Here is a 21,990-nt window from a genome sequence, read left to right as displayed (position 1 = left end):
AGTTCTATTCGATATATGCCTTTATCTGATATCCCTCAGAATCAGAGTTCTGGCTACTGACAGTTCTGTGACTGAAATGTACATGTTTACATTGGGATTAGATTCCTCAAACTCTTGTTTTGCATCGCTTTGTTTATGTTTCCTCCTCTAAATTCCCAGGAGTCCGCCGTATTCCCATGAGCATCCAGGCCTGATATATAATCAGCCCACAAAAGCGCCTAAGCACCTTTTGGTTGGATGGATGATCCACGCTGAGACCTAAAACAGCCACCAGGTGTTTACACTTGTCATGCAGGAAACTAATTTGACTTTCCCAGCAGAAGTTAGACCTTCACTGGGAGGCAAAACCATAACAAATGGACAGACAGTCGTGCCTCCACATGTTTTCCTGCCCCAGCACTTTGCTGCATGTATTTCCAGTTCATGTGGTGTGGGCCACATCATGTGAGGCCTCTTTACCCGGATCGCTGCTATGATTTTATTGCACTCTTGATTAGGCACATGTGACTAACTGCAAACCCCTGTTGGCAACGGGTGAGTGGTTCGGCGGAAAGCAAAGGTCCTCCAGAGCGCCGGCTGGTAACGAGATTCAGCCTCGCGGGTTCACGAGGCGAGGGTCGTTTCCTCGGGAATTCGCTTCTTCTGGTCGTGTGGAGTGAAGTTGGCTCGACTCACCTTATTTCACACTTTAAGTGTTGTGTTTGCGTAGGGAGACATTTTCATTCTGCAGGCGGTCTCCACTACCTCACAGAGGAAAAATGCGAACCCCGCTTCACTTCCCGTGGAAAAGCAGCCAAGTTGATTTGGTGAGGGAGGGAAAATATTGGGGTCCTTCAAATGCAAATAAAAGAAGGTGGAGGGGGGGGGAGAAATGGAAATATGACCATTTGCCTGACATGAAAAGCAGAGCACATCAAGACCCAATCATGATATTCTCAAGAATACGTTGGACCTGGTTCCATTTCTTCCCTTGCACTGTTTTTCCAGTGGATGGGGGGAAAGAAATGGAAAGAGGCATGGTTATGATTTGTGTGTTATGGATGCCAACACAAATTGGGCAGCCATTTTTTCCCCCTCTCGCCCTGTTAAAGAGGCTGCTGCATAAAAAAAGACCTATTATTCATCCACCACATCAAAGGGACATTTACATTTCTATGCGCACTTCCGACAGAAGAGGTAGAGCTAAAGTAAAGGAACCTTTCAAAACAATAAAAAAGGGGGTTGTGCACTTTCAGGAGTCGAAATGAGTCAAGGGGCTGCGATGCTCCAGTGCTCTTGTGTGGTCTTTTTCGCTCGTGTGTCTCTCCCCTCGCGGCTCTTCCTCGTTCTCTCACTCTCTCTCTTCCCCTCTTTCGTGGCTCTGAGCCTATGAGCTGTCGTGGGCCCTTCCTTACTACACACCCAGCGGGGCTTTAAAAAGGAAGGACTGGAGGTCTCAGCAGCCACACACACACACACACACACTCTCTGCCTGTGCCTCCTGCCTGTCGCTCTCTGGCTTGCTGCTGTGAAAGCCGGCTGTGTCGACCTCTCCAGCCTCCACCGGTTGCTCGGATTAGAGATGCAGAAGCCACAGTGCGGGGCCCCCAATCTCACGCTCATCCTCCTGTGCCCCATCCTGCTGGCCGCGGGCCGGGCTGCTGTGGAGAGCCAAGGTGAGGAGATGACAAGGGTTATTATTGCCGCCTGCGGTGGGGATATTTGTAGCACTTTGTGGGCAGACAGATGGACGCGCAGGGGGACTTGAGCAGGTGACCTCAACCTGGGGAAGGGTGAGTGTGTGAGGACAGGGCTGTGCTTGAGAAGCTGCGGTGGTCCATGAGCACGGACTCAGGTGTGTAAGTGTGATGGAGAGAGAGTGTTTGCACAGATGCACAAAAGCGTGAGTGAGTATATTTTTGCCTGTGTCTACCTGGTTATGTAAACGACTGTTTGCCTTTCCGTTTTGTTTTGGCCGAAGGAATGTTCCTCTTCGACTTCCTTCGCCGTGAGCCCCTCAGTGGGCATGAACAGACAGAAACTAATGTGTCCTCTCGGTTGTGTGTTTGTCATTTTGACACTTCTGGCGAAACCCGTTTTTTGCTTTTCTAGCCAAAGGCAAAAATATTATTCAAAGTGACAGAGAACGGCAAAAAGAGATGCATGAGCGTGCAGGCGCCTATACCGACAATGCTTGAATTCAATTGAGGCTCATGTGCACCGGCGCTTTACCATTGCACACATGCACACACCACGCACATGCTGAGCAGAGAATATCACACACACGCCTTGTTCTCTACCTGCCTCTTATTATCTCTGAGATCCACTCATGTGTGTGTGTGTGTGTGTGTGTGTGTGTGTGTGTGTGTGTGTGTGTGTGGTGTGTGTGTGTGTGTGTGTGTGTGTGTGTGTGTGTGTGTGTGTGTGTGTGTGTGTGTTTCCATGGAGCAGCACGCTATGAACTTGAGAGGGAGCCAGCGTATTGGGATGCTCAGGCGAGAGCGACACTGGATGCTGCGCTGAAGCTCCACCCTCGGAATCACCAGGCCAAGAACATCATCCTGTTCCTGGGCGACGGTAGGTCACGCTATCCTTGCTGATTCTCTTCCAGCAAACATGCAACACTGACTCCGACTGTGGGTGAAGTTTGAACAGAAATAGTTCCTTTCGGTCGCAGCCACAGCTCGATATGCAACCCGGCTCAGTTGTGGTTCGTCTGCGGTGCTCAGGATGGATTAATGAAAAGTGGCTTTGACAGTGGATTGTGTTTTTCTCTAGATTTGTAAAGATCGAAGATTGTCATTAGACTTTGGACAGCTTTTGTGAAAGGAAACATATGAGGCTCTTTCAGTTTTTCTTTCCTCTTGTGTTACATAGTTTATTTTTAGTTTTTTAGGCTTTATTGGGAGGAGGGGGGGCTTAAAGAGACAAGCGCTAAACCCAAGTGTTTCAGACAGAGGCTGAAAAGAGGAGCTGCAGCAATGGACAGTTTGAGCAAAGTGTTGTTTTCTGAACATCACAGCATGTAAACCTTTTCAAGTGATAACCCAGATTTAAAATTATAAACCTGAATTTTAGCTTTATATGTCTCCTCTAAAAGGCTTGAAATAAATTAAGTTTACATGGATTTGACAAGCTAAGCCTTCTTTTAGCCACAACAGTATTTTTGTATCCTGATCTTAAAGCTGAACTAATATAATAGATTAAATGGAAGAGTGTAATTTGAAAGGCGTCGTTCACAGTGACAAACACACATCTGATTATTAGCTGACTCAACGGTTCTTAGATCTACGAGAAGTAGTTCAGTTTTATCTTTATGGGTCCCTCTGAGCGCTCTAATCATTTTCCAATGCAGCAGGCAGCTCTTTGAACCAAGCACGTTTTGATAACCCCCCGTTCACCACCTGACAACCACCAAACAACAGACAGTCACTCAGTATAGCTGGTTGATGTAGTGGAGCCTTTAGCAGCTTAAGTAGCAGATATTTCCATCAGGATTCTGTGGATTTCACACCAAAACTAAAAACTGGGCAAATATTGGACGTGAATTCATCAGGTGGCCAGAAACCCGACTCCAACTGAATACTAATGTGAAGAAGCCATGTTTGTTCTATTGTGTTCAGGACGAGGATTTGATAATCAGGGTGACAATTAAGAGTAATTAGCAAAGATGCTGACATGCTCCATTTTTCAGCCATTCACATGGCGGAGTCTGGCGTTCATTGACTACAAAGGGATGACTGCCAGTTAGAGAAGGTTTCCATTTGGAATTGACGGGAAGATATTTCACATTGAATGTCACTTGTGTGATATATTTACAGCTGCTGAGGCATGAAAGTAATTGTTGTTGGGGGAACTGTATAAATGCAGAGGGTGTTTCCCCCCCCCCTGTTAACCACCAGAATATCTGCTTTAAATCAAACCTTCTGAGTCACGTTCCTGGGTGGTCGAGGCTGAGTTTTCTTTGTGCCTTACTTCTGTAATAATCTGCACAGAGCCTCTTCTCAGTTTAATGTGACTGTGATGTACAGGAAAGAGTTAAGTGCACAGGCTTCCTACAGGGGCTGTCAGGGATGAGATGAAGTTGTGGGACGCAGAAATAAATAAACTGTTACTAAAAAAAATTAAATAAATAAAATGTTTTTAACAGTGATCAAAAAGCATGTACTTAACCTTGTAGGCAATAAATGTGGTATAGTGACATAGCAGAATCTTTGTGTAGGTTGTTAAACTGTGGTCTGATTATTCGCAGAGAAGAGTCACTGTTGGCCTCTGTGAAGTTTTTGTTTGACAATGTGGTTCTCCTGCAAAACAGCTGCCATCACTGTCCTGCCCGTGTCCACATTCAGTTGACGTCCTTTCCGTGCTTTGAGTTTGTTTACCTCAGTTACAGTCTGAGCTGTTCAAACAAACACATGCTTACATTTCTGGTTTGGATTATTATTCACAGACAGGACAGAGAACGGTTGTCACTGCTCTGTGGGGTCAGACAACCCACACAAACAAACACGCAAACAGATGCTTAAACTGTTGAATCACTAATACATCATTCAATATGACTGTAGATTGAGATTGCAAAGCTGAAAAAAAGTTAATCGAAGCACATCGGGGACCTTCACCTGTAAATCGTTTTCTCCCAGGGATGGGCGTGTCCACTGTGACAGCAACGCGGATCCTGCGAGGTCAGATGGAGGGCGGATCGGGGGAGGAGACGATGCTGGCCATGGACAACTTCCCATATGTGGCCTTGTCTAAGGTGACAACACAACACTTACCTGCTGATCATCACAGAGCCTCTAAGGTTTCATCATATAACCTTGGTGTGTTTGGAATTAATTTGCATTTTTCAGAAGGAGGAGTATTTTATAATCATCGTCCTGTTATGGCCGGATCACAGACTGTACATAAAGATGGACGATGCATCTCTATGTTCTCCGCATCAAGTAGCTTATTAAAAGCAAACTTAGCACAAAAAAATAACACTTGAACAAACATCAGTGTGATAAGAACTACCTCAAATGAGAGAAACATCCCATCCACCAACATGGAGGAAGCTGGGTTCATAACCGATACTTCATCCAGCCAACAGGGGGCAATCAAGGGGTTTCGGCTTCACTTTTGGGCACTTTTATGTCGTGCATCTTTACATACAGCTTTTTCATGCATTAGGTGGACCATTTAAAGCTTTACTGCTCAAAAATGTTATTTATGTTTATTTTCTACCTGAAAAGACTGAGTAACAGTCTGGGATGTAAGCAGAAATATTTTCTTGGCCTGAATACAGTTTGGTTTTAACAGTGACATTTTTTCCCCCACCACATTTCCGTACCACTGGATTAGCATTAGCCAGCAAGTTTTAAAGGGACTATACAAATATAGAAATGACAAAGCAGTAATTCTGCAGTTTTCACATTGCTCATCAAAATACTGGAAAAGTCAATGAAAGCAGAGCAAAGTAACAAAGGCTCATTTCTTTGCCTCTGCAGCCTGTGACCTCACGCATGTATGCAGAGAAGTCTTTGGACATTGCTGTGGTTGTTTGGTCAATCAGTAAAGTGTGACACGTGGAGGTGGAAAAAGAGTGAGAGGCAAAGAGTGGACAGCAGATGAATAACCTGGCGTAAAGAAGGGAGGGTCAGGGTTCAAGCGCGTGTCCATCTTTCACACGCTTTGTCTTCTGAACATGTTCGATCTTGCCTCATTCCATCCCTCTCTTTTAGTCTGAAACCAGCTTCAGGGGATTTAACTAAATCAACACTTGGACTGAAAATGCTGACATTGTGGTAGAAACAGTGAAAACAGATCACATACAGATCACAGTCATATAATTGTTGTATTGGTTATCCTGACCAAGCAGAATCCAGAGTCTTTAGTTGCTCTGTGTTCTAACCTATAATCAAACAGGATTTTACATTTACTTCATTCAAGAGCAATGCACAAGAAAACAGTTATTTCCCAGGAATGTCCTCCGTCTGTTGTGTGAGACCAGTTTGACATTAAATAACGGCAACAGCGGATTCTTTGAAATAACGAAAACAATAACCTTAGCAGTAATTGTTACCCTGACACCCATATATTCTCCCTAGGTGCTCATCACCAAGCACCAAACAAGAAAAGACATTTCATGTTATCATAAAAGGAGATATTCTAAATGTTTTAACTCACTTGTCTTGATTTGTGTCTCTCTTTCTACTTCGCAGACCTACAGTGTAGATAAGCAGGTCGCCGACAGCGCGAGCACAGCCACAGCCTACCACTGCGGCGTGAAGGCCAACGCCAAGACTGTGGGACTCAGCGCTAATGCGGTGGCCTACGAGTGCAACACCACCTTCGGCAATGAGGTCTACTCGGTATTACGACGGGCAAAGGCACAGGGTGAGGACAGTAAACGGCTCGGCCAAGTAGTGGGTGTGCTGTGTAATGGAGAGATGAGTTGGTCTGAATTACACTCTTATCTCAAGATACGCACCGGAATAAAACAATCCTCTGATAAATGTGTTCTCTGCTACCTGAGGATAAAACACTCATGGTTCAAGGTTCAGAACAGCTGACGTGCAATTATTATTTCACACTGACCTCGTCACAACAAATCATTAGCATAGGAATATCTATTCGTACGTCAAGTCATGTATATGAAGGCACATTAGTGTCCATTATGGGACATATTATACTCACTGCTGCAGTATTATTGTACTTGTTATGTTTCTGTGTTCTGACGAAGGAGGTTATGTTTTCACCTCTGTCCGATCTGGATCACGTTCTTCAACATAATTCATGGATCTGGATAAACTGAAGTTTATTTTATTTTATTTTATTAGTTTAGTCTTTTTGATTAGTTAGTTTTATATATTTTAATAGAGGCTGTAGATAAGTTGAACCTCAATGATTTGAGCAAAAAACTATGTTTAAGTGAGGATGATAAAATGCATTTTTAAATATTGATTGACAATACTGACTATTGTTATTCATCTAATTTTCTCAATCACTCAATGATTTAGAAGCAATTATTTGTTCTACTTCTTCCACTTGACCAGAAAAAGCAGGACTATGACTAACTACACCGTTTACTCATCCAGAGCAGTTTGTCTCCAAGAGGTGTTTGAATACAGTTTGAGACCGCATTGCTCCACCAAGGATTACACTCTATCTCCCTCTGTCAAAGAAAGAGAAAAACAACATAGAACAACATTTTCTTGATTCTTGTTGGGGCCAGACACCACCCCTCCATAAAATTTAACGGAAATCAGTTTTGTAGTTTTTTTGTAATTTGCTGACAAACAGACAAATAAACAAACAAACGGCAATGAAAACACAACCTCCTTGGTGGAGGTAAAGAAAAGTCGAAGTCACAAAAATAATCGTATTCACACTGGGATTATTTCACTGTCAACAGTTGTATTCCTGATCTAAATGTGTGTTTCCTTTCCAGGTAAATCCGTCGGTATAGTCACCACCACCCGTGTCCAGCACGCCTCGCCGGCCGCTGCCTACGCTCACTCTGTCAGCCGCAGCTGGTACAGTGACGCCGATCTCCCTTACAGTGCTCGCCGACAGGGCTGTGTGGACATCGCCACACAAATGGTCACCAACGTTGACATTGATGTACGTAAGAACCAATCTGTTTGGCACTTTTAAAAATTAACTGAAGTTTCATTTAAGAAACAATCTTATTGTTATATTACTTATTGTGTACTGGTCCAACTAATCTAAACCAGCCGTCCTTTATCGCTTGTTTGTTTACAGCTGTGGGATTTTATCTGACTTTATATTGCTTGGATGGAATTGAAGTGAGCGAGGGATTTTATTAGAATACGATTTAATTTCCAAAGTGCCACGAGTCCACGAGGACTTTGATCTGGTCAAATAGTTAAAAACATTACAAGGCCGCTGGAGACTGACAGACAAAATATAAAACAAGAACAGGGCAGGGCCTCAGAGTTTAATGCATATAAGGAATGTGACAAGGATTAAAATTAGATTTAGTCCAGCAAAACATGTTCAGATACATGACGATATTAAGTTATTTAAAAAATATATATTTGACTGCAAATTTTGAAAAGACTCAAGTTGTAAAAAGTTTTTATAGAATATTTATGCACATTTTCTTTTAAGCCTCACTGTTACCATCACTGTTAATATTAAATACATATATACAATAATACATATACTACACAAAATAAAACATATAAAGTCAGAGAAACAAAATTTGTGTCTTTCCATGTTGTGATTGACTGAAAACTTCCACTACATGCTAACACTTGTTATAGTGCTGCTCTGTTGCCCTCCACACTGTCTAATCATTTTGATTTACATATGCATGTGGAAAAACGTGAAATTCACCCTTCTGCTTCATTAATGCGACATTCCATTGTGTTTGGTTTTCCTTTAAGGTGATTCTGGGCGGAGGGAGGATGTACATGACACCAAAGGGAACCCCGGACCCGGAGTATCCCACCTCCAACTCTCGAAAGGGGGACCGCAAAGACAAGAGGAACCTCATAGACGTGTGGCTGAAGGCTAAGCCAGTAGGGTCATTCCTTATTTCTATCAGCTATGTACACTCTAAAGATAAGCACCCATAGCCTCATGTGTCCCCTGCTTTGTGTTTAAGAACAAGAGGTCGCACTACGTTTGGCACAGGAAGGAGTTTGACGAGATTAATGCTAAAACTACTGATCGGCTCATGGGTGAGTTCATAAACGTGTTAACACACAGGTCATCGGGTAGTTTGAGCAGGTGAACACACACATGAACTAACTCAGTGTGGAAACTCACTGACAACACACACATGCACATCAAGATTGATAGACAGGTGTAAACTTAAGTGTGTGTGTGTGTGTGTGTGTGTGTGTGTGTGTGTGTGTGTGTGTGTGTGTGTGTGTGTGTGTGTGTGTGTGTGTGTGTGTGTGTGTGTGTGTGTGTGTGTGTGTGTGTGTGTGTGTGTGTGTGCGTGTGTGCGTGTGTCTGTGTGTGTGTGCACTCACACTCTTATCTAAGTTACGACATCTGCTCAAGGGCTTTGAAGTAACAGGTTTTCAGTTTTCATTTTTACAAGCATGTGAAGAACTTATTATGGTTCACAGTAAAGTTACAGGTAGCTTGTACTATCACCCTTCACCACAGCGATAAAACAATGTGCACAACACAGATATAGTAGGAATAGTCCTGTCACAAATGGACATATTTCCCGCATTTGAAAGTGTTCTAATGTTTGAAATAAGACGCCGTAAAGATAGGCAGCAGTTTATTGTCATTTAAACTAGATAAAAGCTACATATGTAAGTATCTTCACTTTGTTTTCCTCGTGCACTTGGCTTTAATTATTATGTTATTGCTCAATCTGTAGTTTATCTTCCTGTCAACATTCCTGTTTGATGATTTGTTTTTCTTCTTAATGCAACCACTAGCTCAAACTGTTTCCCCCCCCCCCCCTTCTCTGTGGGTCCAGGTCTGTTTGAGCCGAAGGACATGAGGTTTGAGGTTTTCAGGAACAGCACACGAGACCCCTCCATTGTGGAGATGACGGAGAAGGCCATACAAATCCTCAGCAAGAATCCCAAAGGGTACTTCCTGTTTGTGGAAGATAAGTATTACTTTATATGTATATTTATCAGCCTTCCTCCAAATTATTAACAAATCATCAAGCATGTCATTATCAGCATCATTAAGAATAATGGCCTTGATTAGCCACATAGTCAATATGAGGATTCATACCCGGAGTGACTTTTGAGCCTTGAATTTAGTTTAATGGCTCACATATAAAGAATACAGGGCAGTCATCATCTAATCAATTATTTATTATCAGAAGCATTTACCATTTAGCTACTGTTAAAAATGAGTCAAGTGAAGTTTCGTAAAGATCCAGTGTTCGTGGCCAGGTCTAATTCACTTGCTTTGCATTGTGTCTTATGCACGAGGGAGAATTGATCACGGACATCACGACGGCATTGCAAAGCTGGCCCTGACAGAGGCAGTGATGTTCGACCAAGCCATTCATCGCGCTGCACAGCTGACCAGAGAATCTGATACACTGACTGTGGTCACCGCCGACCACTCCCACGTCTTCACCTTCGGTGGCAACACGCCTCGGGGAAATCCCATCTTTGGTAAACCTGGCATGTTGTTTCGGATGCATGAAAATAGCATGAAGCTATGTAGCGAGTAGCATAAAAATCCAGCTCAGAATCAAGAAACTTTTAGACATTTTATTGGTTAAACAGCCGAGAATGACACATTTTGAGATACTCATATATGCAGATGATACTGTAATATTTATGATTATTTAAGTTGAATGTTCCTTCAAAATGTCCATATTGTGAACATTACAACTGTCATTTCTCACCTGTCCTGTCATTTTTGCTGTTCAGGTCTGGCACCAAAGAGAGCAGATGACAAAATGCCTTTCACCAGCATCCTCTATGCCAACGGCCCCGGTTATGTCCACGTAAATGGGACCAGAGCAAACATCACAATGGTGGATTACTGTAAGCAATCAAACTAATGTCTTTCAGATGCAGCACTCGTCTCTGCCGACGTGTGCACTTACAGCGTCAGCCGATGTGGTTACGGCTGACTCATGCCTGCGTTTTTCTCTGGAAAGCAAAGATGAAACATGACGTCTGTGGCCCCGTGTTGTCTTCTCCTCCACGCACAGGCCTCATCGTGAACAAGTAACCTTTAGAGGTTATTTGTGTTTCTTTGTGGAACACTGGACAGCAACGATCTGGTTCCTCCTTCTCCTGTTCTGCACGGTTTGCTTCAGTCATTGCAGTGAGGGAGTGTAGAGGAAATACCTCAACACACACACACACACACACACACACACACACACACACACACACACACACACACACACACACACACACACACACACACACACACACACACACACACACACACACACACACACACACACACACACTGACCTTTAAAGTCCAGAGTTTTGTACTTTTGATTGGACTGGCCTCACTTTATGTCTTTGGAACCATTAGTTGTGTCTCAAAAGTGCACACTCATCCTATTTGGCGCCTTAAGTAAATGTGCATAAGTGAGATACACTCACCTTTAAAACTTTATCTTTTGGAAGTAGAATGGCACTCAGTGGAGCGCTTACCTCTGCCAAGGCATAACAGTCCCCTTAAATACGATCAAGCTCCACTAAAATTTCACATACTCATAGATATTAGTCCCCTAAATGTGCCAGATTTTTTCCATCTAGATCCATTAATTATTCCCTGGAAAAATTGTGAAAATGTTGAAAAAAAAGAAATTCCTGCATCTGCTTCTGGATTTAATGGGTTCTTCATTGACCCATACATCCTTCTTTTAGTTTTTGCGTAATCTTGCTAAAAACAAAGACACATATAAACCAATAAGAAAAATGCCCAGGGGTGAAAACATAACCTCCTTGACAGAAGTATAGATATGAAGGACTGCAGTCAGCGTCCACGTTCTGATGAAGACTTGGTTTTTACACTTAGGTATGATTAGTGAATAAGAAATAATTTGTCCACAATACTGCAAAATGTTATATTTACAATATATTTATTTACAATACATAATCTACATTTCTGTACTTGTTTTCCAACAGAGTATGTTTGTTTTGGTGGAGAAAAAACTGAGGCAATCTTTCATTACGCATCTAAATGCTGCAATTTTATCAAAAGGACTTAAAATGACCTTTTGGGGGATTTAAAGATTGTTGTAATCAAGTGTAATTGCGTAAATTACAGAAGATTTGCTAAACACCATTTCATGCACAAAACAGCCACAGAAAGCTCCGGGAGGCGAATGCAAAGATAATGGTGGGTGGCATCTGAGCTGACAAACAAAGGGAATCCTCTGTAATCTCTTGTTAGAGCAATGCTGAATAGAACTTAATGTTGAAGTGGTAAAGACAGAATATTCAGTTTTTTGTATAGTATGCTTTGTTTACAATTTATGTATTACTACCTCAGTAAATTGTGTTCTGGGTTTCAGTCACATTGACATGTTGTGATATTATGGTAAACATATGGTCTATTCAAGCAGCCACTTGTTTCCTTCCAGACGATGAAGAGTACATGCAGCAGGCCGCCGTCCCGTTGGACGCGGAGACGCACGGCGGAGAGGATGTAGCCATCTACGCCAAAGGCCCAATGGCTCACCTGTTCCACGGGGTGAAGGAGCAAAACTACGTGGCCCACGTCATGGCCTATGCCGCCTGTTTGGAGCCCTACACGAACTGTCCTCCTCACCCTCACAACCACACCTCCACCGGGCGTGTGAACGCACCCTCGAGCTTCCTGTTTGGCTTACTTGGCCTCATCTGGTTTTTCAGATGACCCTGAAACACACACATGTCAAAACACACACGTTGTAGGCAGGCAGCAATACACAGTGCACTAAACATTCATACACAAACACATTTGCTGTATACACACAGGCTGGCAGGGGTAAACATTTACAGTATAGCACTGTATGTCAAAACTGAAAAATACATCGGCCTACTCCCTACGCATCCAAACACACGTGTAATCTACCATACATGCAAACTGCAAGCTTAAACATGCATGCAGCCTCTCTTTTCAAATGCACACAGACAGGTAGACATTGTAGGTGAGATTAACACGCAAAGATTATGAAAATAATCTGCAAACATTAACATTAATGCACATGCAAGCAGTTCTTCGAGAAACGGTCTATGCAACTGTAGAGCCACTGCAGAGCCATCAGCAGTCACAGTATTCTACTTTCCGAATCACAACATCACTACTACCTTTCACTTGTTTTTATCCTGTTCCTATTTTTCAGCATGATCTGCCTGCTCAGAACTTGCCAACACTTGAGAGTAGCTGTAATTTTCTATTTACACATTAATCTGAGGCTTCACTCAGAATAACTTGAAACAGACCAGCAGCCTGAGGCCTCACTGTCCAGCTTGGGGACAGCAGTTATGAGAAACCTGAATTGAGCTCCATCACCCCATGCCATGCCAAGCTGCAACACCAACAGACCTTACAAGAACTCATCAAGATACTGTACCGCTCTCAGGAGGGGAAGACATGTAGCTTTTAAAGATTTTTATAAGTTTATATCTTGACCTCATTGGCTCCAAATAGTAAATCTGTTTTCTGTCAGATTGTCTGCCTCTCGATACAGGATATAATCTATTTGGATTGTACATGAATGTATTTTGTATGCAAATCTTGTCAATGTATTTTTATACAGTTTTTTTTTGCAAATGTTATATATATATATATATATATATATATATGAATAAAAATCAAATTTTATTGATGAGTCTGTTGTCCAGTTCATTCAATAACAACTCTCGAAATAGTTTCCAAATAAAGAAAATAACAGAACAAGGCTTTTCTCAGGTAATTTTGAAGTGTAGACTGAAAATAAGACATAAATGCTGCCCAAAAGTGAAGCCAAATCACCTGCATCGCCCCCTAGTGGCTGGCTGCAGAGTAGGTAATAAACACCGCATTTAATGGATCAGCAGCGAAAAAACATTCAAGAAAACATTCTCGGATTTGACCTGGAAACCTGCACATACTTGCAACACAGTCTGTGAAATGCCATGTCCATGTCACAGATGTCTAATGACATGTTTAATTTTGCCCTCTCCACTGAGTCTTTCTGAGGCCTTTTCTCTTTCCACAAAGTCGTTTCCTATTATAAAATGCTGATACTGAGAAAAAAAGGAAGAACAAAAAAAAGTTTTGACCTTGTGTTGGTCTGTCTGAACCACAAGGTCGTGCGGTGCCAGAGTGCTGAGTGTTTTTTTTACCACACTGCTGAAAACACCACACAGATCTGCAGCCAGACCCACCCGCACTCACACAGATACATGTGTTATCAATTAATGCCGCCACAAATTCAAACAAGAGATGTGTAGGACTGTAAAGTAACATGAGCACTTCGATAAAACTCTGTTATCGTCATCATCATTGAATTATATTATATGATTTACAGTCGCCTTACCACAATAGTGATTAAAGCTGCTGCTGTTAACATTCACCTGATAGTATTCCAGCTGTGTAGGCGAAAACAGGTAATGACTTTATTGGATCACAGTTAAGATTAATGATTAATAGGCCTCACACACACTCGAAACATTCCAAATAAAGACGGTATCATTTCTGATCAAGCAATTAGAAGCAATTAAAGATAAAATTTGTTTTGGTAAAACATTCGCTGTCAGCAAAAGGATTGCGGTGACAAATCACACCATATATCTCCAAACGTGATATCATGTGACTCGTAACATGGGGTCCTCCTATCACATGACACCTTACCACTGACAGACTGCATATATCTCACAGGACACGCAGTGGACAGGACACTGTGGACAAATGTGGACAAATGTCAGACTGAAGACATCTTGTGATTTCTGATTAGTGTGTCAGTGGTTAAGGTTTAGAGTTACGTTAGTTGAGGTTATTTTTAAGAAATGCTCCAGGAATTGAATGCAAGTCTACCTACTGTCCCCAAAAGTGACCTGTCACAACACGTGTGTGTGTGTGTGTGTGTGTGTGTGTGTGTGTGTGTGTGTGTGTGTGTGTGTGTGTGTGTGTGTGTTTGTGTGTGTGTGTGTGTCTTCTCCCTTCATATGACCTTTGCTCCTTGGATACAACTATAAAAGGATCTTGGAGTGCTCCTGAACTCAGTGTCCTTTTACCTCAATTTTTTATATATAGTCAACATTATGGCCCAGAGACATAAGCTCCTTTTGGCTGGATTATTGATTTTCATCTCGGTGCCATGGACTTGGTGTGTTTCAGGTAATGTTGCACATTACTGCTGTTAATCATCTTTCAGAAAATCTAAGAACTGCCTTTAGATTTCAATTACACAGTAGTGTTTTAGGACGGAAACTTAGTGTATTATCATGTCAACTTCTGTCAAAAGGGAGTTACCTGGTACAGCTAGTCTGTTAGATCCCCCTTTTTTTTTAATTGTATAAATGAAAACAGAAATTAATCTGACTGAATCTGCTTGAAAACAATAAGTGAACTAAAATAGTATAGTTTACATTACAAACCCACTTGCTATAGACACTTGTAATGATAGGTTTAAAAAAAAAAAAAAGTCACACTATAGTCATGACAAGGTCTCCTCTCCAAGGCTCTTATGTACTGTCTCTATTATTGTTTATTGTCATTGTAGCATGGTTATAATATGTATTGAAAGGTGCCTGCCCTATTATTTAGCTTGTTGTTCTTATTTCAATGAGTTTTAAATGTCTGTAATGTTCATAAACCTTTTTTGGGATCTTGCACTAAACACCTGGATGGTTTTGCAGTTTGAATTAAATCAGGGCACTCGAAAAAAAAATGCAAACCTCCACTAAGGCCACTAAATCCCTCCACAGAATTTCATGGAGATCAGTTCATTTCTTGTTGTGTAATCCTGCTAACTAACAAACAAAAGCATTGATGAGAACAGAACCTCTTTGGCAGAGGTGATAAGTCATTCAGAGTTGTTGGTGCCTCTGTGATATCACAACATATCATGTGTTTTTTGCCGCTCACAGAAGAAGAGCTCCATGCCAGCTACTGGAACAACAAAGGGAGGGAGGCTCTTCACACTGCAATGAACGTTCAGCCGAATAACCACCAGGCCAAGAACGTCATCCTCTTCCTGGGGGACGGTGAGTCTCCCACCAATTTAACACGTGTCCTCGAGTTGAGGAACAGTTTTTGGCTTTTAGTCCAATTGGTTTGTTCAGGTGAGAGGAAGCCAATGAAGCTTGAGAGCATCCTCATTGTGGCTGAGTTCACCGTCAGAGAATGAGACCACACTTTAAACTGAATGCACTATGTGACCCTAAAAAGCAGGGGCTTATGGGTAGAAGGAGATGAGGGTTGACATCCGATCACCAGCAGTTACTGCTGCCTGGAAAGCCACACATAAGAAAATGAACCGAGGCTAAACCACAGTCCACACAATGCCTGCATGTGTCCTTAACTGATCTGAACACAGAATAAAGGTCGAATTGCAGAAAAGAAAGTTCATCAAGCTCAGCTAAAGCTTGGTCTCTGGTCTTGAAGCTGTTTTTTTAATCTACCATTGTTGCTGAAATCTTTTATCTGGTGGAAGACTTCAAATTTGTCCTGTGTTAACATGCAGCAAAAGGAACTTTTCCCACTCCAGTTTGGACAAAAGATTTCATCATGGTCTGATGAGCTGATAATTCCTGATAAGATACTTCATGTGGCCGTGACCCTTGAAAAAAAGATAAAGTGATCACTGCTTTGAACTTCTTCCTCTTTCCTCGATGATTCAAGCTCGAGATTTGGTAACACCGCTCCACAAATGCCAGTTGCTTAGAGACATCTCGGATTTATGGTTGCAGCGGCCAAACCCATACATGCTGATAGCAGCTCAAGTCAGATTTTATCAATGTTTTTGGATTGATGAGTAACATTTAACCACCTCCCGTTAACTGGGATGATAATGGAAAAAAACGACAAAGTTCTTGGTTATTACAAAACGATTCTATAAAGGACTGACTCCATACGCCATACACTATAACCACTGCCAGGGCTTTGATGCCCAAACCAAGTTGTGTTGAAATACAGGGTGAGACCATCAATAAATAATATATTATCATCATGTGACGTGGTTTACGTGTAGTTTCTTACACATATTTAAAGTGGAAGAAGAAAGTTAGCAAATCTTTCGTCCGATCTAAATCTGTGATATGCAAATAGGGACTGAGAAAGATATATGTAAGAAAGTATAATCAGGTTTGCAGAAGAGAACAAATGTGAAATATTCCTGTATTTGGTTTGCAAATCGTCGGCCATCTTGTCAGCGTAAATAACTTGGATGTCTTTCACCGGCCTCTAAACTCTGACATCAGCTGAGCCTTATGAGGTTCGCTTTGAGCACAATGGCAGCTCTGTGCGTTCCTGGTTTGGACGTTATCTAACACTCAGGTGTGCTTCCACCTGATCTCAGGTATGGGGATACCGACGGTGACGGCTGCTCGGATCCTCAAAGGCCAGTTGGCAGGACAATCAGGGGAGGAGACCAGCCTGGTCATGGATACCTTTCCTCACCTGGCGCTGTCAAAGGTGAGCGCACTCTGAACGACACATGCACTGCTACAATGGAATGTTTCGAAATGAGGATAACATTTGTGTTATTATATTTAACTTTATACTTTAAAAAACATGAAATCATCAGATTTACTGACTCAAACACACATACACACATACAGAGCTTCTATACACAACGCTGTCTCTATCTCACACCATTCACACACTGCCGGTATAGCCTTCAGGGGCAATTTAGGGTTCAGTGTTTTGCCCCAGGAATTGTTTGGCATGCAGACTGGAGGACCCAGGAATTGAACCACCAACTTTCTGATTAGTGCGCGCCTGAGCTCCTGAGCCACAGCTGACAATATACTTGTACGTTTTGTATTTATTCATGGTGGAGTAGCCCATCAGTAGATCAAGGATGTAAATCTTTGACTTCGTCCAAAATGTACAGGCCATTTCCTCTGTTTGATTGAAACCCCTTCACCCTGAATCCGCCAACACTGCTCACGTCCATGTGTGTGATTGTATTTGGCCCCTGCAGACGTACAATGTTGACCAGCAGATGCCAGACAGCGCTGGCACAGCCACAGCTTACTTATGTGGGGTGAAGGCTAACTACGGCACCATGGGTGTCACCGCCGCCACCCCGAGGTCCAACTGCAAAGCGACCTATGGGAATGAAGTCAATTCAGTTCTGTACCGTGCCAAGAAAGCAGGTGGGTGTAGACTGTAGTTCCACAACGCTTTACTTTATACTTTTATTTCATATAGGACATTTGCACAGACAGAACAGTTATGCTGTGCTCTTACTTTTTGCTGGTTTGTACATGTTTTGCAGCCGTCACTGTTTGTCCTTTGTATTTATTTGTAATATAGTTAGCAGTTAGCAACTGGCTTGCTTTCCAAATACAAAATTCATATATAATATATGTGAGGTGGCATTTGCATGTTGTCGCTAAAACAGTGGATGAATTATGACCAGAGTGCTCTGTTTTTTTTTGTTTTTTAGGAAAATCTGTGGGCATCGTCACAACAACTCGAGTGCAGCACGCCTCTCCTGGTGCCAACTATGCTCACACTGCTAACAGAAACTGGTATTCTGACTCCGACCTCACATCTGAGGCCGTCCGGAACGGATGTCGTGACATTGCATATCAGCTGATCAAGAACGTAGAAATAGACGTAAGCCCTGATATCAAGATGTCGCTGTAGCGAAACAGCAGAGGGCTCGTGCAATGAAACAAAAAGTAGCAGAACATTTAAATATCTTTAAACAATTGAGTCTTTGACTTGCTGCTTCTTTATTTTCTATAAACTTGGTTTACAGAGAATTTCCTCCAACACGTAAATTTATTCCCAAAATTACCCCGCAGCCATTATTAAGGAACAATTTTATCATTAACAGACACCATTGTATTTGATTATTAACCACTGAATTTTTAAACTAACATCCCAAACGATGGTTCGGTCGCACTTGACTGATAAATCCCTCAATCTGTATGTGATAAGATAAAAGACATCAGTCTGGATTAGAGAATCAGAACCAGAGATCAGAATCAACAACAAATAAAAGTAAGAAATAAGTATAAATTATCATCATGTGTCTCCATCCAGGTCATTCTTGGTGGAGGTCGTCAGTACATGTTTCCCAGTAACATGCAAGACCCAGAGTATCCAACGTATACAGGAGACCGACTGGACGGACAAAATCTTGTCAGTGAGTGGCTTAAGAACAAAAAGGTAAATGGCAGAATTTGTTATTGTAAATAAATATTATTTTTCTCTTTGGTTGAGTTATATCCAAGTTTATATATTGCTTTTTACAGAAATCTAAATATGTTTGGAACAAAGCTGATTTTGATGCTGTCAATCCTGCCACAACAGACTTCCTGATGGGTGAGTGGAATGCTTTCATTCACAAGTTAAAGTGTCACTCATTTTCAGTATATAATACATCTACAGTTTATTCTACAACTCACAAAGATACATAACATCCCTATAATGAGGAAGCAGACTTTATGTGAACCAACAGTAACTGAAATTTTGTGACTTGGCAGAAAACGAATCAGTAACAAGTTTAATTCTTATTAAATAGTTTGTTTATTTGACCGGAACAATGCAGAGAAACATTGTAGCAGGTTGCAGGAACTTGATACACGAGTTTGTATGATTGTAGGATTTCTATCTGAGGGTAATTTGCAATCCCTGTCAATGGCTAGGCTTTTCTTAACCTAAATACATTGTTATGCATTTGCATTTATAAGTTAACGTGACACAATCAAAAAAGACAGCATCATATGAAGAAAAGGTCATATAAAATTACAGCATTACAAAACGTGTAGCTGCATGATCAGAGATCCCAGGTTTGGTCTAAAAAAAAATAAAAAAATAAGGACGCTGTTGTACTTTTTCAGAATTGTTTAGCTCCAATAAAGTCCAAGTAAAGTTCTTGAACGTTTGTTCTACAAACCTGAGCTAAACTTGGGCGTTTAAGGTGAATCTACTATCTTTATAAGAATGTTTGGATGCATGGTTTCTTTACAGAAAAGCTGACATATTAAATAAGAGGCCATGAGTCAGATCTTAATAATCAGGCATTGCTCTTTCTTTCTGCATTTAGGTCTATTTGAGCCCAAAGACTGTCGCTATGAGTTGGAGCGGGATCCCTCTATGGACCCATCGCTCACTGAGATGATGGAGAAAGCAATAAAGATTCTCAGCAAGAACCCCAAGGGCTTTTACCTCTTTGTGGAAGATAAGTGTTAATGTTTCCTGTTGATCTTTACCAGACTTGAAACTCTCATTAAATGTCAAGTTGGTGGTAAACTGTCCGTTCCAATTATCGAATGTTCAATTACCTCATCACTTTCACATCATAAACTAGTTGTAAAAAAATCACAGGTAAATGATAAGGTTAATTTAACACCAGTGATCATCATTTTAGGTTATCAGTTGTCAACTTTTATGAATATAGTGGATATCTCATTTTATTTAGGCAGAGCTGTTGCTTGATCATTTCTTTTTCCAAATCACAGTAATAAATACATAAAATAATCTGTTGTAAATAAGCAGAGCATGAATCAGATTCAGATAAGAATTGGTGTACAATATGCTAATTTGTCAATGACTTTCTTTTGGACCTTAAGTGGGAGAATTGACCATGGGCACCATGGTGGCAGGGCCATAAGAGCTCTGCACGAGGCCGTGGAGCTGGACCGGGCGGTCGGGCGAGCAGCAGAACTCACCAGTGTACTGGACACCCTGTCTGTGGTCACCGCTGACCACTCCCACGTCTTTGCCTTCGGAGGCTATTCTGCCAGAGGAAACTCTGTGTTAGGTAAAAAATAAATAAAACTGTATTGTTTGATCAAGCAAAGTTGGGGAAGGTTTTGTAATAAAAAGAGAAAATCATCTGCTGTTCCAAGTTAAATAAAAACCTATAGATATCAATTTTCATCTGTGATTTGCAGGGTTGTCTCGCTCATTAGGGACCGACAACAAGCACTTCACCACTGCTGTGTACGGGAACGGACCAGGATACGAGATTACCAACGGAACTCGGCCAGATATGAATGAGTCAGTTTCATGTGAGTGGACTTTGATTGTGCTTCCAAAGGAGACAATGTGATGAAGCAGCTCCACCTTGTGGTTAAACAGGAAACCGACCGTAGAAATTCTGACAGTGAATTAAATGAAAAATACAATGGACAGCAATGACAATGTAACAACTACATCTACATCCTTTGTTGTAATTGTTTATAATGTGTATGCAGTATTTTTTGAAAACATCAGATGACAGATGTATTTTTCAGCCACACATATAAATAGGAGTTTTACCATAATTTACAGGCTATGTTATTTTAATGCACAACTTTTTATTTATCTTCAAGTCTGTATTTATATTTGGTTTCAGTACTCAGGCTTTCTACTTAGGTTAATTTTGTTTGCTTATTCTATTTCTCTCACCTCAATTTTTCAATCATCTTATACTTAAAATATATTTGTAGTAGTTCTGGTGGCTAGACTATCATCTCACGGCAGACTATGTGTACTTATTCATGACTTTTTATATTCTTCTGCTCTTGTGTTTAACTGTTTTGTGCCATCTAATATAACAGGGTATTATTTTCTTTAGCCCTCGATGTACTCACGGTAGGTTTGTAGTTTGTCTAATCTAGTTCTCCTTTGTCCCACTACACTTCACACACAGCGGATAAAGATTACCGTCAGCAGGCTACAGTCCCTCTGGATTCAGAGACCCATGGCATAGAGGATGTAGCCATCTTTGCCAAAGGTCCCATGTCGCACCTCTTCCACGGTGTCCAGGAGCAGAGCTACATTGCCCATGTCATTGCTTACGCTGCCTGTCTGGAGCCCTATGACAACTGCAGACTGCCCCCACCCAACCACGCCGGAGCCATCAGCCCGAGCCTGCTGCTCCTCCTGCTGGGCCTTCTCCTCCTCTCGCCCTACTCGGTCTGAGCCTGAGATGACGGCCTCTGGAGAAACTGTGCTGAAGTTGGAATAACTGTGCAATCAGACATTTGGGTTTAAAAATAGATCATCTTCACATTGTACTCTTTGTGTAGAATTGAGTTTCACAGCCATTTCTTTTTTTTGGGGGGGGGTTCTGCTTATCCATGTAACCTTGTTGTTAAAAAAAAAGATAAATCATTTGTTATAACTGCAAAGAGTCATGTAACACTCCTTCTACTTTATTTATATGAAAATATATTATTAATTATTTTTTAAATATGTTTGAATAAAGGAGTGATTTCCTTATGATGTAAGTCAAAGATTGTCTTCTCTTGTTTTAAGATGATTTGACAAGTCCTTTGCTCTGTTGTGTATATAAGAACCAAGAATAAAAACTATCTACCTGCTGTAAAAAAGAAGATATAAATGAGTCATTATCTTCTTCTTCCATTTTCATTACCTCTATCTAACCCCTATAACCTACACCCCAAACCTT

At 41.5% G+C, this 21,990-nt stretch overlaps 2 protein-coding genes across 2 annotated transcripts; both read left to right on the top strand.

Moving 5' to 3' along the window:
- The first annotated feature begins 1,453 nt into the window (after window positions 1-1,453).
- alpi.1 (alkaline phosphatase, intestinal, tandem duplicate 1) lies at window positions 1,454-13,102 on the top strand. The gene is made up of 11 exons (XM_035177384.2): window positions 1,454-1,655; window positions 2,431-2,556; window positions 4,620-4,735; window positions 6,180-6,354; window positions 7,409-7,581; window positions 8,370-8,504; window positions 8,591-8,666; window positions 9,428-9,562; window positions 9,894-10,085; window positions 10,347-10,463; window positions 12,028-13,102. The coding sequence occupies exons 1-11, from the start codon at window positions 1,562-1,564 to the stop codon at window positions 12,300-12,302; spliced, it is 1,614 nt and encodes a 537-aa protein (XP_035033275.1). The 5' UTR covers window positions 1,454-1,561; the 3' UTR covers window positions 12,303-13,102.
- A 1,566-nt stretch (window positions 13,103-14,668) lies between these two features.
- Window positions 14,669-21,500, top strand: alpi.2 (alkaline phosphatase, intestinal, tandem duplicate 2). Its single transcript, XM_035177285.2, has 11 exons — window positions 14,669-14,750; window positions 15,503-15,619; window positions 16,933-17,048; window positions 17,560-17,734; window positions 18,028-18,200; window positions 18,633-18,758; window positions 18,845-18,914; window positions 19,639-19,777; window positions 20,165-20,355; window positions 20,489-20,605; window positions 21,229-21,500. Exons 1-11 carry the CDS (start codon window positions 14,675-14,677, stop codon window positions 21,498-21,500), a joined length of 1,572 nt encoding a protein of 523 aa, XP_035033176.1. The 5' UTR covers window positions 14,669-14,674.
- The last annotated feature ends 490 nt before the right edge of the window (window positions 21,501-21,990 follow it).

Source organism: Hippoglossus stenolepis, chromosome 14 (genome assembly GCF_022539355.2).
Source record: "Hippoglossus stenolepis isolate QCI-W04-F060 chromosome 14, HSTE1.2, whole genome shotgun sequence".
In the NCBI taxonomy this organism is placed as follows: Eukaryota; Metazoa; Chordata; class Actinopteri; order Pleuronectiformes; family Pleuronectidae; genus Hippoglossus; species Hippoglossus stenolepis.
The sequence above is the reverse complement of the archived record's forward strand: the minus strand, read 5'-3'. Positions and strand labels throughout refer to the sequence as shown.